Here is a 19,180-nt window from a genome sequence, read left to right as displayed (position 1 = left end):
GGAGGAGCTTGGCTGAGCCGCTGGCAAAAGGGGCGGCTGCCCTCCAGGCCGGCGGCAGTGATTCCTTATGTCCTGCTGCAGCCTTATCTTATCACCTCGACCCCGGCGATCAACAACAACAAAAACGCGATTCATTAAGTGGAATGCATACATTTCCTCAAACGTGAAACCGACCAAGTTCAACGTAGCTTACTCCCAAGAAAAGGGTCGCAGCCATAAAGCTCCAAATGTCGCTATTTAGCAGGCGGGGATGCGTGTCTCCGTGCCTAATTTGCCGCTTAGTAGGGAGTGATAATACCTTTTTTTCACATTTTTGTTATGAATTCGCCCACGAGGCTAGATATGACTGGGGAGCAGCTGGTGAATCTTTTAAGTCCACAGCAGGCAGGGGGAACCTGGGACCTCCTGGCAGGTGTTGTTAGACTCCAATTCCCAGCATCCCCAGCCAGCGCTGCCAATGGTCTTGCACGATGGGAGTTGGAGTCCATCAGCGCCCGAAGGCTCCCGCTATGGCTATCCCTCATTTGCAGGCACAAGTACCAATCCATCACTACCCTCTAATAGCCACCCGTCCGGATAAGAAATAAATCTGAATCTGCTTTGAGTTCAATTTATTTAAACAAGATACACAACGCATTTCCTAATGCGTTTGCTGCATCCTTTCTCTTGCCTTAGTTCGCATCCCTAATACTGTATATGTTTTAAGAAGATTGTTGAGATAGAGTGGGTAACTGAACGGACAACTCATGTCTCCGTTTCCATTGTCTCCCCGGGTCTATTTTATTGCCTAGGCCTCGGGACTGATCAACTCACCTGTTCTTTGTAAGATGGCACTATATAAGTAATAAATATCTGATGGGCACAGAGATGAAGCCTCTTTGGGCGAGAGGCTGAGGAGGAGTGAATGGGTGTCAGATGGGGTGAACCAGGGAGACCATTTGCTTATTTTCAACGAGCCGATTTCGAAACGTGCTTTTGCATTTAGACTACGGCTGCTTGCCACATTTATTTCAATGCCTGAAAAAGAAAAGAAAAATCGACCTAGCGTGGAAACGCGATCTCCAGAAAGCGTCCCTTTTTTTATTTGCCTGCCTGCTTTCCGGCTTTCAGAGTTACAGGTAGGTAGCCGTGTTGGTCTGAGTCGAAACAAAATTTAAAAATTCCTTCAGTAGCACCTTAAAGACCAACTAAGTTTTTATTTTGGTATGAGCTTTCGTGTGCATGCACACTTCTTCAGATACACAGAAATTATACACTATTATACATTATACTTCAGTGTATCTGAAGAAGTGTGCATGCACACGAAAGCTCATACCAAAATAAAAACTTAGTTGGTCTTTGGAATTTTTTTATTTAGCTTCCTTCAGAGCGAGATAAACCTCAGCAGCCTCCCTCCCCTTCGACCGTAGCGAATCAACACGGCCGCGTCGTGCATCCACCCGCTCGCGCTGCCCATGGAGCCTCGACTCCGAAGGAGGAGGAGGAATTCCTCGCGCACGCATTTTTGTTCAGGCGCTTCAAGGGCACTGCGCCGTAGTGGGGGTATTTCTTTTCAGGCAGCGGCGAGGACAGCCCCGGTGGCAGAGGGGAGGGGTGGTGAGAAGAGGACAAGATGGCCGCCTCCTTGCGGCTGAGCTGCAGCGGCCGTGGAGCCGCGAAGCTGCTGCTCGGCAGGCATGTAGCGCTGGGGGCTCCCGCTTGCCGGCCTCCCACGGCTGCCTGGAGGTTCCTGCACCTCACCCGGGAGCGCCTGGGTGAGTGTTGGGTTAAATTACAGACCGAAGCCCCGCATTGGTCACCTGCCTCTTAAGGGTCGGGGTTATTTGGCTGCCTGTGGGGATCAGATCGCAGGGACATGGATTTTGGGGGCGCTGGTGGAAGAGGCTTGCTTGTTTTGGTGGTCGGAAGGTCGCAGGTGCCCTTGCTCAGGGATGGATTTTAGGATTCATCCCGGCATGCCTACTGGCCTTTCACCAACGTAGGTCTGACTTTGAATGTACCTGCAGCTGCTTATGTTATGTCACAGTTCGTTTCTATGCTGGTGCCCGAGCCGGTTTTCAAATCCTGAATTCAAACGGTATGATGGAGTGGGTTTTTAAGCGTCACACGCTTAGAAAGAGATTTAAGGTAAAGGTAAAGGGACCCCTGACCATTAGGTCCAGTCGCGAACGACTCTGGGGTTGTGGCGCTCATCTCGCTTTACTGGCTGAGGGAGCCAGCGTACATGTGGCCAACATGACTAAACCGGAGCGTTACCCATTTATCTACTTGCACTTTGACGTGTTTTCGAACTGCTAGGTTGGCAGGAGCTGGGACCGAGCAACGGGAGCTCACTCCATCATGGGGATTTGAACCACCGGCCTTCTAATCAGCAAGTCCTAGGCTTTGTGGTTTAACCCACAGCAAAACCTGTGTCCTTACAGAAAGAGATTTACATACAAGTAAAAAATAAAATAAAAAACCCAACAGACATATTTTCTTGTGCCTAAAAGCAAAAAGCCCAGTCCTTAAGAATGGAAAGGGGATAGGACAGTGGTTCCCAACCTTTTTTTGGCCATGCCCCACCTAAGCATCTCTAAAATCCTGGTGCCCATCCCCCTGTGACATATAATTCTTATTATTCAAAAATGAACTTCTATTCATGGGGAGGAAGCCTAAAATGCCATTAACTGTTAATAACTCATTCTCAAATTGCCCCCCTTAAAAATCAAATGCTCCTCTGTGGGGCGTGTGCCCCAGGTTGGAAACCACGGGGGTAGGAGTAACCCAATATGGTGCAAGTACCCAAGGTGGGGCCCTCCAGATATTGTTCACTATAAACTACCCACCAGTCACTATAAACTACCCACTCAGCATGGTCAGTAGCCAGGGATGATGGGATTTGTAGTGTTAAAATATTTTAAAGGGACTAGGTTGCTTATCCCTGTTGCAAGGTTTTGGAGAAGAAGAACAGCTGGAAAAAATCTCATCCTTGATGTGTAGCAGTCTCTTCAGCCATGTATCTGAAGCTGTTCCTCTTTGCACCTTAGCTTTTAGTGATAAAACTCAACACTATACACTTATAGAATCATATAATTGGAAGGGACCCCAAGGGTCATTTATTCCAACCCCTGCAATGCAGGAATCTCAACTAAAGCATCCATGGCAGGTGGTAATCCAACCACTGCTTTAAAATCTTCAAAGGAAGGGGCGTCCACAATCTCCCAAGGGAACCCATCCCACTGTCGGACAACTCATATTTGGCATTCACTCAAGTGTTCTTGTAAAATGATACATTCATGAATTATTTTTTAAAAGACAGACTATAGTCTGGAGCCCTCATCATGTGTTTCTTGCATGAAGAGGCTGTGGGACCACACATTTCCGCCCCGTTCAAAGCTTGTGTATTATGGGATTACTTCTAAAGCAGTGAGTTTCTTTCTGTTTGTTTATCTAACGATTTATTGCCTGTCCTTCATAGTTACAAACAAGGATAAGGGATGGATCCCTACAATGAAAAATGATTCAACATCTTGTCCTGCAATTGATATGTTGATGAATATTGTAGAAATAAATAAAGTGAGATATAATGCATGTTCCTGAGCTCTCTAGAGAAATGGGACCATAGAAATATGATTAATAAAGATATTCTACGTTATACATGACTTTTAGTTTGCATTCATGACCTGTATTGTGTCCAGAGATACTGGAGCACTATATCCTGGGTTCTAGCTAAGTCATTAAACTTAGTTTTACCACAGGAGTAGGAACCTCCAGCCCACAGACATAGCCCAGCCCACCAGTTGGGAAGAGCCCCCTGTCACTCACAGCTCTTTTTTCACTCTCTGTCCTTTTCTCCAGCTGCTTTACCATCCCATGGTAGGGCTTGCCCTGAATGAATGAATGAATGAATGAATAGTAATGTTAACAACAAAGAAGGAGAGATTTGTTGAGTTGCTTGGCTGGCTGTATTCAAATTATTTTGCTTCAATATTATAGCTGATCGCTAAACTGTTGTGTTTCATGGCTTATGTATTTTTTTTATTTGTGTACCACTTTTCCACAAAATTGAGTCCAAAGTGGCTCACATATATCAACAGAGCAATAATTTTTAACTATATCAAAATACATTCAGGGATTGTTAGAAATAATCATAATATCAATAAATAAATACAAAACAATCAATACAACAATGTAGAAAACAATACACATAACCAAACCTAAGAAAAAAAAGCGAGCATTCACAATATTATCATATTTGTGGAGTTCCTTGGTGTTCTCTGGAAATTCACTAACATCCATGTACAAAATCCTATCTGTTACAATAATGGGAAAATATGTACTTTATCTGGTAGATAAAACTGTCAGCAGCTGTCTTGGTAATAGAGGTCTGTGATCATATATTTGATACCTGATGTCTTTATTACTGTATTATTATTATTATTTTAAAATGAGACCACATTTTACACTATAGTCTGATTTTTCAACAGCTTATTTAGTCACCTTTCTTGCTTAATGAATAATGATCCAATTTTAGAATTTCTCCAATAATGACTGATAAATTACTCAAAGGCAGGTCACTGTGGTTTCTTTCCTTTCACAAATGGGTATAATTTGAGTTTTTCCATGAGTTGCTCAAGTCCAATCTGAAATCAATATGAACCTTACCCAAGATTATACCAGTGCCTCAAGAAACCTTATGGAATGCATAGTTCTTTGTGATCACGTACTAATGACTTTGACAGACTAGGTTAAATGAGAAATTTAACCTAAAACCTGTTGAAATGAAGTTAATATTGATTCAAGTCAGGATTTGAATGATACATGGGATAGTTCTTATAATACAAAAAAAGTGTGTAATCACAAAATTCAGTTTCTTGGTAATATTGTTTGGCATTATGCTTTGTATATATGCCTTTCATTCCCACTTGAGAAGCTTGGGAAAGGGGACTTGATACAGGATACCGTGCAAACAAGAATAGGTAATTTAATACTATGCTTGGGCATCCTATGTGCAATGGTGAATGATACGTTTTAATGGAAATTTTATTTGTAAAACTTAATAAAAAATATTTATAATAATAATAATACTACCGGTATGCTTGGGCATGTATTTTTTTACACTGCGTCAAGTTTATTTCTTTGGTTGCCCCTGTAAGGAATTATCAACGATATACTGAGATCCAGTTATTTACACTAAAACTGGTGTGGGTAAATTTGTATGTAGACTGAGCTGAGCTGAGCTTAAATTTACTTAAATTGCCACCACTCAACTCTGTGGCAGTGTTGTAGTACAAATTACAAGTTGTGCTTGTGGCAAACACTTTACGCAACAACTTCACCATGGGCATAATTCAGCTCACATTCTGGCTACACGAATTACGGTGCAGCTGCCAGACCCCTCCTGTATGGCTGCTTTGTAGTAATTCTGATAGAGTTCCGTGGGATTTACAAAGGAGTAAGTGCATAGGGTTACTTAGGATTTATTACACCTGTCACGCTGATAAAATGAAATCATATCCTTATCTAGAGACTTGATATTCCTTTTTTCTTTCTTTCCAAGGTACCCCTGCAGTTAAAATCCTCATGCCTGCGCTATCACCTACAATGGAAGAAGGAAACATAGTGAAATGGCTGAAAAAAGAAGGTGAATCTGAGTTAACTTAAATGCCGTTTTGGAGCACTGAGAACTGTGTATTTTTTTCCACTTCAGCCTCGTCACTTGCCACATCTTTATCCCATCAAAAATAATTACCACAGTGTAATCACTGGGATGCGGGTGGCGCTGTGGTCTAAACAACTGAGCCTAGGGCTTGCTGATCAGAAAGTCGGCGGTTCGAATCCCCGTGACGGGGTAAGCTCCCATTGCTCGGTCCCAGCTCCTGCCAACCTAGCAGTTCGGAAGCACGTCTAAAGTGCAAGTAGATAAATAGGCACCTCTCCAGCGGGAAGGTAAACGGCATTTGCGTGCGCTACTCTGGTTCGCCAGAAGCGGCTTTGTCATGCTGGCCACGTGACCTGGAAGCTGTACGCCGGGTCCCTCAGCCAGTAAAGCGAGATGAGCGCCGCAACCCCAGAGTCGTTTGTGACTGGACCTAACGGTCAGGGGTCCTGCTTCTCCTCTCAGAAGCTTAGGGTGGCATATATGGTTAACTCCTCCCCCTGCCCCACAACTGTATCCTAGTGTGAGCTTTGTGGCCAAGTGGAGATTTGAGCCTAGGTCTTTTCAGTCCTAGTTCACACTAACCACTACACTACAGTGACTCTGCACTACTTCTAAACCATTATTTATTTATTAATGTATTTGTATACTGCTAAGTCAGAAAACACCAGAGTAGTTTGTACCATTTATTTATTTAATTTGTATACTGCCTTTCATCAATAGATCTCAGGGCAGTTCACGACATAAAAATACAAGAATTTTTTTTTAATTTTTTTTTTGCAAGATTTATAAACTCTCTGGAATGTTTCCAGCAACCTGTCCAGTGACTGCTGCAGTTGTGATACGAGTTCAGATGATAAAATTGTGCAAAAGAGAGACTCATTTAATTCAGTTTTGTGCTTCTGATGTATACTAAGGCAAAAATGTATGCATTGGTTGATATAACCATAGCTGTCAAGTTTTCCCTTTTCTTGCGAGGAAGCCTATTCAACAAAAGGGAATTTCCTTTTTTAAAAAGGGAGAACTTGACAGCTATAGATATAACTTTAAAACATGTTGATTTGTAGCTAAACGGAGCTTTCTTCGCCTGCAGGCCATAAGCCGCAGAAAGCCTGAAGTCACCAAATTTGCTGCACATTTTGCACTTCTTTCCCTTCAGGCATTTTCTGGCCTAAGGCTCTGGACTTCAGCAGCACATATTTGTTTCACTTGTTCAAAGGCATTTGCAATTTGCAAGGTGGACTGACCAACTTGCATGTGGTCTCCAGCCCACATGCAGGGCAGATGACAGAAGCTTGAGATACCACATTCCCTGCAAATAGAACATTTAACACAGTAGGGGGAGAGGTTGTAGTCCAGCCAGCTTTGCTAGGTTGGGGTTTTTTTTTAACGTGAAGGGCATTTTCTAGATACAGAATTATGTAAAAATGTGTTTCACACACCCCCATGTGTATTCTGAGTTGGTTTAGTCCAGGCATCCCCAAACTGCGGCCCTCCAGATGTTTTGGCCTACAACTCCCATGATCGCTAGCTAATAGGACCAGTGGTCGGGGAAGATGGGAATTGTAGTCCAAAACATCTGGAGGGCTGAAGTTTGGGGATGCCTGGTTTAGTCCATTCCACCACAGGACTTTACTACTTCAGTCCTTCATGGTGTGCTCCATATGTAGATTAGGTCTCAGTTGGTAGGAAGAGGCACCTCTTAAATGAAGGAAAAAATAAAATCTGACTTGGCTTTTGAGAGTTCTGTAGCATGAATTATTTGGACTCCTACTAGCCTATAAAATATTTCAGGCATATGCTATTAATAAATCAGCCTATCTGTAGTGTTAATGAAATTTTGAAACATTCTATCAGTTTGCAGGTGTCATCTCTAAATTAGGAAAGGGTTTTTTATTTTTAAGACTAACTTCTTAATAAAATGATATTTTGGGTCATTCATTACCACTGCTCTTCTAGATTCTTATCACTTAAAATAGCTGCTCTTTATTAAGGCATTTGGAAGGTTTTTAATCAGTACGGTTTAATCACATATTTTAAAGAGGATTTGAGTGGGTGGGGGGACCTAAATATAGTCTGAACTCTGGGCCTCTGAAAATTTGCATTAATATGTTTGTTTAAAAATAAAAGTACGTAGCTACCTACCTTTGTTGCTATCTTAAATAAAGCAGCGCAGGAGTTTGAATCGCCCAAAGCATTAAAAATGACCCATTTTTGGCCCCAGTTTCTGTTCTGGACATGGAATTTTCTTATTCTTCTCTCTAAAATTAAGCACTGTTGTAGTTGTAGTTTAGAACAGACCTGCACTATGAGTTTGTTCCTTTATAAAATAGTTTTAAACCTCTCGTGCAGATGCTTGCTATCCATCTAAATAGTTCCACATCTCTTACCTACGGTATGTATACTGTGTCCCTATGTCAAAAGGACATTCCAAATCAATAACATTCATTCACGAGGCCAATGTATTACAATACTGGCAAAATCTCTGACATAAGGCATCTTGAGAATTCTTACTAATTCTTCAGGATTTAACAGGTAAACCCATGGAAAGCAAATAATGGGAGGAAAGATCCAATAATTTCTATACAAGTGTTTTATTGGACAGATAATTAGACCATTATTCCTTTTCTTGAAGTGAAATGTTTGAAGACACCAAATACAGTTTTGAAAGAAGTTTACGTTTGGCAGCTGCTTACTGTTACCAAAGGCACCTGAGTTATAAACATCACACTCTTTCAATATTCTCTCTCTTGTTTTTCATGAATGTAATGGAGGAAGGAAAAGACAAAAGACGTGTGTGTCATTTCATTGACACAGCTATTATACATTGCCACTAATTGCTCAATGTTTTAAGTGTTTCATAAAGAAAGCAAAGACAAATCCAATTTCAGGCTTAGGCAAGTCACTCCATTTCCTTTAGGCAAGACTGTTAAAAGCCTTTTTTCACATTTTGATGAAAACTGTACTGCATGCAGAGTTGGTACATAAGCAAGCCTTTGTTACTTCAGTGCTCTAAAGAGAAGGTGTGTGTTGGATGGCTTTGACCCCAGAAACATTCAGAAGCCTCTCCCGCTTCCCACTGTAATCCAGCTTTAATGGCAGCCATCCAGCAGGTCTTTCAGTAGACAAAGGCGTCTGAGTTCACAGGTCTGCTATCACAAGGCAGCAGACAGTGATCTTCTTGAATTGAGAAGAAAATACTGGCTTGAAACGATTCCATTTCATTTAAAAAATGAAAATGCATTTCTAAAAAGGACTGTCTCATGTTGAAAGAAACTGAGCTTGCAGAGTTGCTTCCCAATTTTCTTCTCTTTTTGGTAGGGTGGAGAAGGCAAAAGAGCATTGCTTATCTGCAAACGGTAGTATGAATTAAAATATCATTTGTTTGAAATCTCTGCTTAGAAGCTCAAAACAATTTATCATTTAAAGAATATATTGCTTATCAAGACTGGACTAGATTCTTCTTTATCTACAATTTTTGTTGCTGATTCAGATGGTGCCATTGATTTTTTTAAATAAAAAAACCCTCTCTGGATTGACCTAGCTTGGGAGCAACCCTTGTGACTGATTCTGAATCAGTCATTGGTTCATATCCCTTACAGGTTTTTTTTAATGTTTTTATTTAGATTTTCCAGTGCAGCCTTTCCCTCATTGCCACCCTAATCTCTTCCCCAATTGCCCCAGTTCACCATGTCCTTGCTTTAACAGTTGTTACTGTCTAGCTTGCTGCCATCCATTTCCCATATAGGTTTGCTGCCCCCAACTTGACACTTTTTCCCTGGAGGTAGCAAAATGGTAGAGCTGGTAAAGACTAAAGCTCCAGTTAGCAGTGGCAAAGAGAATACAGCCGTACCTTGGTTCTTGAACAGAAACCGTTCCGGAAGTCCACTCGACTTCCGAAACATTCAAAAACCAAGGCACGGCTTCCGATTGACTGTAGGAGCTCCCTGCACTCAAGCTGAAGCCACATTGGATGTTCAGCTCCCAAAAAATGTTTGAAACCCGGAACACTTATGTCACAGGCGCGGTCGCGGCTACTCTAGAGTAAAGACTCCTCACGACGTTGCCTTTTCATGCTTTTATTCAGTGCAAACTATTTACAGTGCAGAATCAGTACTATGTACATGTTGTCAGTCTGGGTCAGAACCTCCGAATGGAGATTCCCGCGTTTTCCTCCAACAAAGAAGCCTGGGAACATTGAATCTCCGCCCCCGTCGCTTTTTGCGCAATTCCGGGGTCGGCGGGAGCGGTCTTCTGGTCGCGCCTTCCCTGCTTCCCACTTCCTCTCCTGAGCAGAGCAGTGGCTCTCCTACCCTACCTGAGCTGTGCCCTCTACTTCCTGATTCCCCGCTTGAGACATCCCCCTCCCCGCTCCCACTGGCGCTGGGAGAAGAGCTTGTGCTTAGGATGGGAGGAGGCTGTCTGTAGCTGCTCTCCCTCACAACTTACTTCCAGGTTTTCGGTGTTTGGGAGCAGAAACGTACGAGTATGAAGGCGTTTGAGAACCAAGGTGTGACTGTACTTGGCTTATTGCTATTTAGTGCCCTACATGACTTAGGCTATAACCTCCACCCCATCCCATTATGCCAAATTATATGATGATGGGATTTAGGGTGGTTTTAATTTAAAAATGGTAATAAGGTTCTGCAAATGCCTTTATTTCTCACTTTATATTACTGAGATTCCTTGAACTTTAGAATCATTTCTTAATGCTATTGTAAGTTGCTAAGTGTAGTCCCTCTCTTTTCCAGTATCAGTTTTCACTATTGTGTCTTGACTTTCTTTCTAAACGTGTCACACTATATGGTTTTAAAATACTGTTTTTTCTCAGTGCTCTGAAATGAATTGATTTATAATGTTGAATTATCTTTTGATTTTTACAGGAGAAACAGTGACTGTTGGAGATGCATTGTGTGAAATTGAAACAGATAAAGCAGTGGTTACCATGGAGTCAAGTGATGATGGCATATTGGCTAAAATAATGGTAGGGATAACTTTTTTATTCTATATTACGGCCTTTGGTATACGAGTTCAGCTTTGTTAAGCCTTTCCTTTATTTCAGGGATGTGGAATTGGCTATTACTGCTGACAATATCCTCCCTTCTCCTCCCCACCACATCACAGGCTAACTTTGATACGTGGTCGGAGCCGCTCACTTGTCAATCACCTGACATTGTTACGGTGTCAAGCAACAACGTGAAAGGGGCTCACCTTTAAGTCTGTTTGTAGGAGGTTTAGTTCATTTGCAAGTGGTTTGTAAAGGCAACGTTTCTTTGGGTCCATCAGCTGACTGGCTCTGAGAGACATCAGTGCAAGCAAGCATCAAATGATGCATGTTGGCGCCAAGAAATCTCAATTTCACATATACACTCATGGGGTCGAAACTGGCAGTGACTAGCTGGAAACAAGACCTTGGATTGTAGTGGATAGCTTAATGAATATGTTGATCCAGTGTGCAGCAGCTGCGAAATTGACAAATTCCACACTAACGATCGTTAGGAAAGGAATTGAAAATAAAACAGTCAATATCACAATGCCATTATACATATCTGTGGTGCAACTGCATATGGAATATTGTGTACAATTTTGTTCGCTTCCCCTCTAAAAGGATATTGGAAAAGCTTCAGAAGAGAGTCACTAAAATGGTCAAGGGGACTCTTCTATGATGAAAAGGTTTAGCTGTACACTTTCATGCAGCTCATAGTTGAACTGTGGAACTTGCTTCCACAGGAGGGAGTGGTGGCCACCATCTTGGAAAGGATTGGACAAATTAATGGGGGATAAGGCTATCAGCGACTTCTAGCCATAATGGCTGTTGTCTGCCTCCGCTGCTGGAGGCGGTATGCTTCTGAATACCAGCTTCTGGGAACCACAGGAGGGGAAGAATGCTCTTGTGCTTTGATCCTACTTGTTGGTTTCCCAAAAGCATCTGTGTGACCATTGTGAGAACAGTATGCTGAGCTAGATGGGCTGTTTGACTGATCCATCAGGCTCTTTTTATACTCTTATTGTTGAAATGGGTTTACAAATCAATTGAACCCACAATGTGTGTACTCACATGCATGTACATGAAATATGCCTATGAGGATAACTTAATTGTATCCAAATGTGTTCGTTAGGCCTGTTGGCATCAGAATGTGATTGATTTGCTATTCCGCCAAGCATTTGTTTTTTAAATGCTTTGATTTTTGTAATGCTTTTTGACAGAAGAATTTTATTTTAACAGAAGCTGCTCTGTGCCTCGTAGTAATTCTTTTTTTCACACCACATCATTGCAGCTAGTAATGAGGAGGAGACCTTTTTGTATTGTCAGTATGATGGGCTACTATAATGTGGTACAGATTGAAAGAGTTGAAAATGTGTTCATTGAAATGAAGGGTTTTCTTGTTTTTCCATTCTTCTTTCCCACTATTGGTAAATACATTGAGGGAGAAAAAGGGGTGTAGCAGATTGGAGAACAGTCTTAACCAAGCAAAGTCATATGCAGAAGCCCTTCTGTCAGCATATCTTACACTGAGGCTGCATTTAAAACACTATTATAAGGTCTACTAATGTTGCACATTAAAATCCCATTAAGACAGTGCCATGATATGCAGTCCCTTGTGTAAATTCATATCACATCACTGGTCCTGATACTGAACTTACAGTGAGCTGAAAAAGTGTGCTTAAGCGTGTTTTGCAAATGAGTTTCAAATATAGCCCAATGTGTGAAAAGGATATGAAATAGCAGCCAGGCTAGTTAAGGAAGAAACCAAGCAGGAAAATGCCTGCTTGAAGCATGACATAAGATGTGCTCTTTTAGTTGCTTCTTATGCAAACAGCACAGTGTTTGTTTGTGATTACCAAATATGTGGACTTCTATTCATAAAAAATCCCCTGTGTACCCCCTATCACCTACTTAGAAAGCAAATCCTAAATGGGAAAGTATGGAACATCCTGGCATCTGTTCCCTCCCCTTTTCTATTTCCTCCTTTTCTTTTTGTGGCTTAATTAATACAGCTTATAATTACAGTCATTCTGAACACTAAGAATTCTGAGCATTCACCCATATGAATCGCCATCCTCATTTTGAAATGGTATAGCCCAGATACAAGTTTGTCACCTTATCTGTTACTGGGGACAATGAGTGTCAGTAAGCATATTCTGGGGCCATTTACCTCAGTACAGCATGTTTCTGACCGTGCAATCCTATTGGGAAGAAGTCTCACTGTAATTAGTAGAAGACTTGGGATACGTTTGATTGGATACATATGCTTAGAATTGCAGCGTGAAATAGTTTGCTTTGTGTCTATGCTACTGTAGTGGAATACCACTCTCTGCCCTTCTTAACCAGTTCTTCTAATCCAAGACAAGAACTGGGAAAGCAGTGTTATAAAATCATATTTGGGGGAGGGGGTTGCAGAACACCATTACTAATGAACAGAGAGGGGTGACCGAACCTGACAGCTGCAGTTACCCAGAATCCCTCGCAACACCACCTTCTTCGCCTCTGCTCCACTCCAGAGACCCGCACCCCTCCCGCTTGGACTCAACCCTGCCTTAAGGAAGGCTTAAGGATCAGCATATGCACACATTTCCACATGACTAGCAACTTGGGAGCCATAATTCCCTGTCAATGGTATCTCATTCACAATGGAAGACTCCTCTGAACAAAAGACAGTGATCAACTCTTATGAAAATGTTAATTTCTCTTTGTGTTTAGGAATTCACACCTGGGAGGGGTGATAGGAGGACTAGGAGAGGTGTCAAAAGTGCTCAGATTTCTACCTTGAACCCTCCTTTTTTGTGAGGTATTGATTACATAGCTGTGATGTAGGAATGATGTATTGGGGGCGTATCTTGGTGATGGGAAAACTGATAAAAGTGGAGGTTCTCTTTTGTTCTGGGTTCCTTCCTTGTTCTCCTGCGTGAGGGGAAGGACCCTGTTGCAACAGCAAATACAGGCTTTGCTTCTCAAACTTCTCTGGTTGGCCTCTGTTATATATTCTCCGACCGATGGAGAACCCAATAAGGCTCTTGTGTACCCCATAAGGGAATAAGAGCAGATTTTTGCTTAGGACAGAAGGGAAAGAGGAGCACCAATTTCCAAAATGCACAAAACAAAAGGGTAGAAACTGCCACCACTTCCTGGTTCTCTGGGCAGAAATTCAACCGGTAGGTGTCAAGCAGTCAGGTACTGGTTTAGCTTCAGAGGCAAGACAGAAGGTCCTTTTCAAATATTTATTAAAAGAAAGGACAACTAAAATGGTTACACAGTTCTCAAAAGGTTACAAACATAATTTAAAAACATTGCAAAGTACTGTATAACTAACTAAAACATACCGTACTCACAATGCAGCTAGAAAGCAACAGAAGTTTCCCGGCTGCGAGCGAAAAGCCATAACAAAAGAACACAGCAAAGGATCAGAAGCCATGCTTAAAAGCTGAATGCTAAGAGCAAATTAACATCTCGATTCCCCCAACCTTTATCCTTGAGAATACCATGGTCACGTGTGAGGTTCTGATCAGGGGCCAATCAACTTTGGATTTTAATTACAAAGTTACCAATAGCAAGGTGATGAGCATACATCCTGTAACTGTCAAAGACCAGAGCAGCTGCCCCCTGCTTAGTCTCCAAAAAGCTTGAGGAGACGCTCCCTTTTCATTCCCAAGCTTCATTTTAACACATCTGGGGTCTGTAATCCGCCCAGCGTTGATAACCTCCTGGGTCTTTTACAACACCCAATCCACATTTTATCACACAGCTGTGTCAGTTCCACTTTACCGTGTAAATCAAATAAGCATCTCTTCCTGCTCTGGAATTCAGGAGGCAAGTTAGCTGACACAGGAGGTGCAAAATAATTCATCTTAAGGAACCAGATGCCCCTTTTCCCCAGAAGGCTGCAGTTTTGCTTATCCCACAATGCCTCACATTTTCCCACATTTCCCACATTTTGCTTATCCCACAATGCCTCACATTTTCTACATTAACCAAGGTTTGGGCACACAAGAATCTCTCAATCTCACTACAGCTTCTGCAACTAACTTCAGGTGCATGATGTAGTCATACTAACTACAATATGAGACTCTGTTGCAGGGTCCGGGTTGGCTGCTAAAAAATACGCGGGTTCTTTCATGGACTTGTATTTAACTTTTAGAGTTAAACCTTCTGCTAGATATCCTGCAGGACTGGGCAGTCCTAGACCCCTAGAAGGAGTGGTTAGGCTAGTGAAGCTGCTGAGTGGGTGCAGGGGAGCATATTTCTCTTTCCCAACTATAAAACATTTACATCAGGTATGTAGTGTGTATGTAGACATCAACCTGATCCCTCCCCCCTTATCTGTTTTCAGAAGGAAGAAGGAAGCAGAAATGTGCGTTTGGGTCAACTAATCGCCTTGCTAGTAGATGAAGGACAAGACTGGAAGCAAGTTGAAATACCAAGTGAAACAATCATTGCTGTGCCAGCAGCAGCAGCAGCCGCCCCACCTCCCCCTCCTTCTGTAACATTGGCCCATAAAGTGCAACACCATCCTGGAAAGCTACAGTGAGTTTCTGCACACTTTTAGCGTTTGATGGCAACCAAATTCAGTGCCCTTGATACTGCTTCAAAGCTGTGGCAAAAAGAGTAATTATGCCTGTAGATTTGCATGCTATACAAAAGGGGAAAATTGCCCTGCTTTTGGATGAAGATGCAGGAATCTTTAACCATCAAACCTTGATGGGAGATATGATACTTACCAACTTATTTTTCATGTGTAGAGTGTTTTGGTTATTTTTTGTTGCTATAATCTTCAATAGTGCATGCAAAAATAATCAACTTCTAAGCATTCAAAATTATGCGTAGCTAGAGCTGTACAACTTGATAGTTTCCTGGCAATAAGAGAAAAAGCCGTTAGTCTGGAAATAGGGTCCACAGATATATAGATCATCCAGGTATTGGTGGATTTCTAAAGTTCATTTATATGTAAATAACAGGATGATCAAATGTGCTTCTTTTTAGGTGCTACATTCTTAAATATGTTGTTTAATATTCTGGCTGTCCTGATTATTATTTTTTTAAATTTTGTTACTTCTACAAACTTCAGGGTTACCACAAGTATGCTGATACTGTGTGTGGCCTGTTGTCATTTTGACTACAAAAGTGAGAGCATACAAAGGCTTGGTTCAGAATTAGAATATAGGATGATGGTGTATAAATTCCTTTACCAAAATTGACCAGTTTTTAAACATGTGCCTTTTTAATGCAGTTTTTGCTTTGTCTATAGGTTTCGGTTAAGTCCTGCTGCTCGCAACATTCTGGAGACACATGGACTTGATGCAAGCGGTTGCACGCCTTCAGGTCCTCGAAACATCTTCACTAAAGAGTATGGCATCTGTTCACCCCTTTCTTCTTTTATTTCTATATTTCTTCCTCAATGTTTTAATTTTTTTTTGTAGGAAGGATCAATGGTAGGTAGATGTTGAGACTGATTTGATGTTCAATGAATTGGAAGCTATCTTAGGAAGATTTTCTAATAGTTCCTTCAGTAGCACCTTAAAGACCAACTAAGTTTATATTTTGGTATGAGCTTTCGTGTGCATGCACACGAAAGCTCATACCAAAATATAAACTTAGTTGGTCTTTAAGGTGCTACTGAAGGAATTTTTTTATTTTGCTTCAACTCAGACCAACACGTCTACCTACCTGTTTCTAATAGTTATTAGATTATGGCATATTTGAACTCTGAAATATATTTGTATATATGTGTGGTCGAAGAAAGGGAGGATGAAAGAGAAAAGCAAGACTGCAGCAAAACCTCATATAGGAGGAAGTGAGCAGGCAAGGGCTGGAGTTGCTAGGTTGAGAGCCTTGACAGGAAAAGACTAACGTCTAACTCAGTTGGCATGAATAGGAAAGGGCTTGTGGGTAGTGGAGCTCAATGTACACTAGTGGCCAAAATTGTGGAAACCTTTTGGAAAAAGTGTATTTCCGAGATTTGATGGCTCATAACACCTGATTGGCTCTCTAAACACTCATGCACATTGGCTACATTCAAATGAAGGAAAGCCTCTGCATATCAACCTAAGAAAGTTGTGCTTCCTTTTTCTGGTTATTTGGCGATAACTTTTTATAGAATACAGATAATTGAACAAACTTTGTTGCATTACATTCTTCATTAAATTATCTTCCCATTGATATATAATTTTATGACATTACTAAAAAAAAATGGTGTTATGAGTCATCAAACCTCAGAAATACCCTTTTCCCAAAAGGTTTCACAGAATTTTGGTCACTAGTATATGCATCACACATTCCACAGCCACAAAAAATTCTGATGTCCCGATTAAGCAGTTTCTGATACTGAAACCTGTGTGATCAGTAGATTAGTAGGAGATGAATTAAAGTGCTTTGGTTTTGGTTTTGAATTTATTGAGATTTTTCAAGTAGACAGAAATTACATAACTTGGTTGAACCATAGCATTGGAACAGTTTCTCGAAGGCCTTCTTATCCAACCCACTGCTGATATACAGTGGTACCTCGGGTTATAAACACCTCGGGTTACAAGCACTTCGGGTTACAGACCGCTAACCCGGATGTATTACCTTGGGTTCAGAACTTTACCTCAGGATGAGAACAGCAGTGGCGAGGTGGCAGGGGGAGGCCCCATTAGCTAAAGTGGTACCTCAGGTTAAGAATGGTTTCAGGTTAAGAACCGACCTCCGGAACGAATTAAGTTCATAACCAGAGATACCACTGTAGATATCTTTTGCTATAGAATCCCTGATGGGCAGGCCATCCAACCTCTGCTTGAAGGCTGCTTTCTCCCTTCCTTAGAATAAATTGTCTGCCTATACTGTTATAACCCTATACCAAGTCAATACCTAGATTTAAATGGTTTAGTAAATTATATATTAAAACGGAACAACAATGAGAAGCAGCACAGCTTGTGCTTCGTTCACATTGTGACCTGATTTAGACAGAACAGTGGGCTGTGTGGATGTTATATCATTTGTAATAGCAGCTCATTATCAGGAAGCTTAGTCATTATGTAAGTGTAACTGTAAATTATGGTATGTAAGTAGTTCGTGGCAGGTGGGAAACCTCTAGGTCACAAGGATATCTAATTAACTTTTCCTGGTAGCCATGGAGATGTACCACAGATTTTGCTAGAGGAGTAGAGGGAATGTTTGCAGCTAGAGAAATGCCTTTAAAACACACACATGCCAACACCTACCTTTATTATTTCTTTTAACAGAATAAATTGTCTTGGAATAGCCCATTTAAAAGAGGAGTTTGCTGCTTAAATCATCACTGTAAAATTACTAAATCGTGGTAAAAAAGAGGGACACATTCACTCATAGTTACTGGGTTTTTTTGTTTTTTGTTTAAAACAACAACCCAACTGTGTATGGATAATTTTTATGTTTGGATAAACAGATTTGAATGAATGTTAGTTGGTTGGGAAAATATATGCAGTGCTAGTAAGCCTGACTTGCATCCAAAGTAGGGCAAAGTCTCATGTCCCATAAGTTCAAGGATTTATGCTTGGGCAACGGAACTTCACTGGGCATGTGCCCTGCACCCTTCCCAAATCCCTACAGATGTATGGAACACATGAAGGGAGGGGAGAGAGGAACGTTATATTGCACAAGCATCAATTGTTTTGCTAATCCAGGCATAGGCAAACTCGGCCCTGCAGATGTTTTGGGACTACAACTCCCATCACCCCTGACCACTGGTCCTGTTAGCTAGGGATGATGGGAGTTGTAGTCCCAAAACATCTGGAGGGCCGAGTTTGCCTATGCCTGTGCTAATGGAACAAGGGCATTGGATATTGCCCTTAAAACTGAATTACCAATAAATGCTCTCGGGTTATTTTCCATGGAGATACAGTGGAAATTGCAAACAGGATCTGTTCTAGAGGTCTGGCTGGATCCCAAGGTTTTCACAACCTGAGGATCACTGTTATACGCATGCACGTGGCAGTAGACTGCTTCTGCATACGTGCGCATGGCAATAGGCCACTTTTGCGCATGTGCACGCGGTGAAATACTTTCAGGATTGCTACTTTCGCAACCTGAAGTTTACGTTACCCGAGGTGTAGTGAAATGCAACCGATGCTATTTCTGTATCTAAATACATGGTTCTTTGCTGATTCAGAGTAGATATTTCACAAGGCTGGTGCTACTAATGGGTATAGTGAGACAGCTATCTCAGGCAACACATTTCAGGCGTCATGAAAGGGCAACAAGTTCTTAATTTTTTATTATTGTATTTTTAATGCCAGATTGGGAGAAAAGCCGTTCATGGAATTTGCTAGCTCAGATGCCAAAATGACCTGGCTGACCCTGGGTTCTTGACTTGCAGACAGGTGGGAAATGTCGTTGGCTACTTCGCCTAAGGCTACAAAATGTCTTGGGCCAGCCCTGATACTTCTGGTGTGAAACTATCACAGAACAGGGGTTCTCAGACATTTTTTGAATGAAATTATTACTGCTTTGACTGGATCAGGCATCGGCAACCTCCAGCCCATGGAGGCCATTTATCCGGCCCACGGGCTGCCCATGAACCGAGCCAT

General features: G+C 41.7%; 1 protein-coding gene across 3 annotated transcripts in view; it reads left to right on the top strand.

The window, feature by feature from the left end:
* The first annotated feature begins 1,596 nt into the window (after window positions 1-1,596).
* The window catches only part of PDHX (pyruvate dehydrogenase complex component X), a 101,222-nt gene continuing 83,638 nt past the window's right edge, over window positions 1,597-19,180 (top strand). For all 3 annotated transcript variants that reach the window (XM_035116426.2, XM_035116442.2, XM_035116419.2), the window contains exons 1-5: window positions 1,597-1,754; window positions 5,543-5,626; window positions 10,525-10,625; window positions 14,971-15,164; window positions 15,886-15,984. In XM_035116426.2, the coding sequence (XP_034972317.1) occupies window positions 1,613-1,754; window positions 5,543-5,626; window positions 10,525-10,625; window positions 14,971-15,164; window positions 15,886-15,984 (620 nt within the window). In that variant the 5' untranslated portion in view covers window positions 1,597-1,612. The remainder of the gene's footprint in view (window positions 1,755-5,542; window positions 5,627-10,524; window positions 10,626-14,970; window positions 15,165-15,885; window positions 15,985-19,180) is intronic.

Source organism: Zootoca vivipara, chromosome 1 (assembly GCF_963506605.1).
Source record: "Zootoca vivipara chromosome 1, rZooViv1.1, whole genome shotgun sequence".
Classification (NCBI taxonomy): Eukaryota; Metazoa; Chordata; class Lepidosauria; order Squamata; family Lacertidae; genus Zootoca; species Zootoca vivipara.
This window is presented reverse-complemented; position numbering and strand designations above follow the sequence as displayed.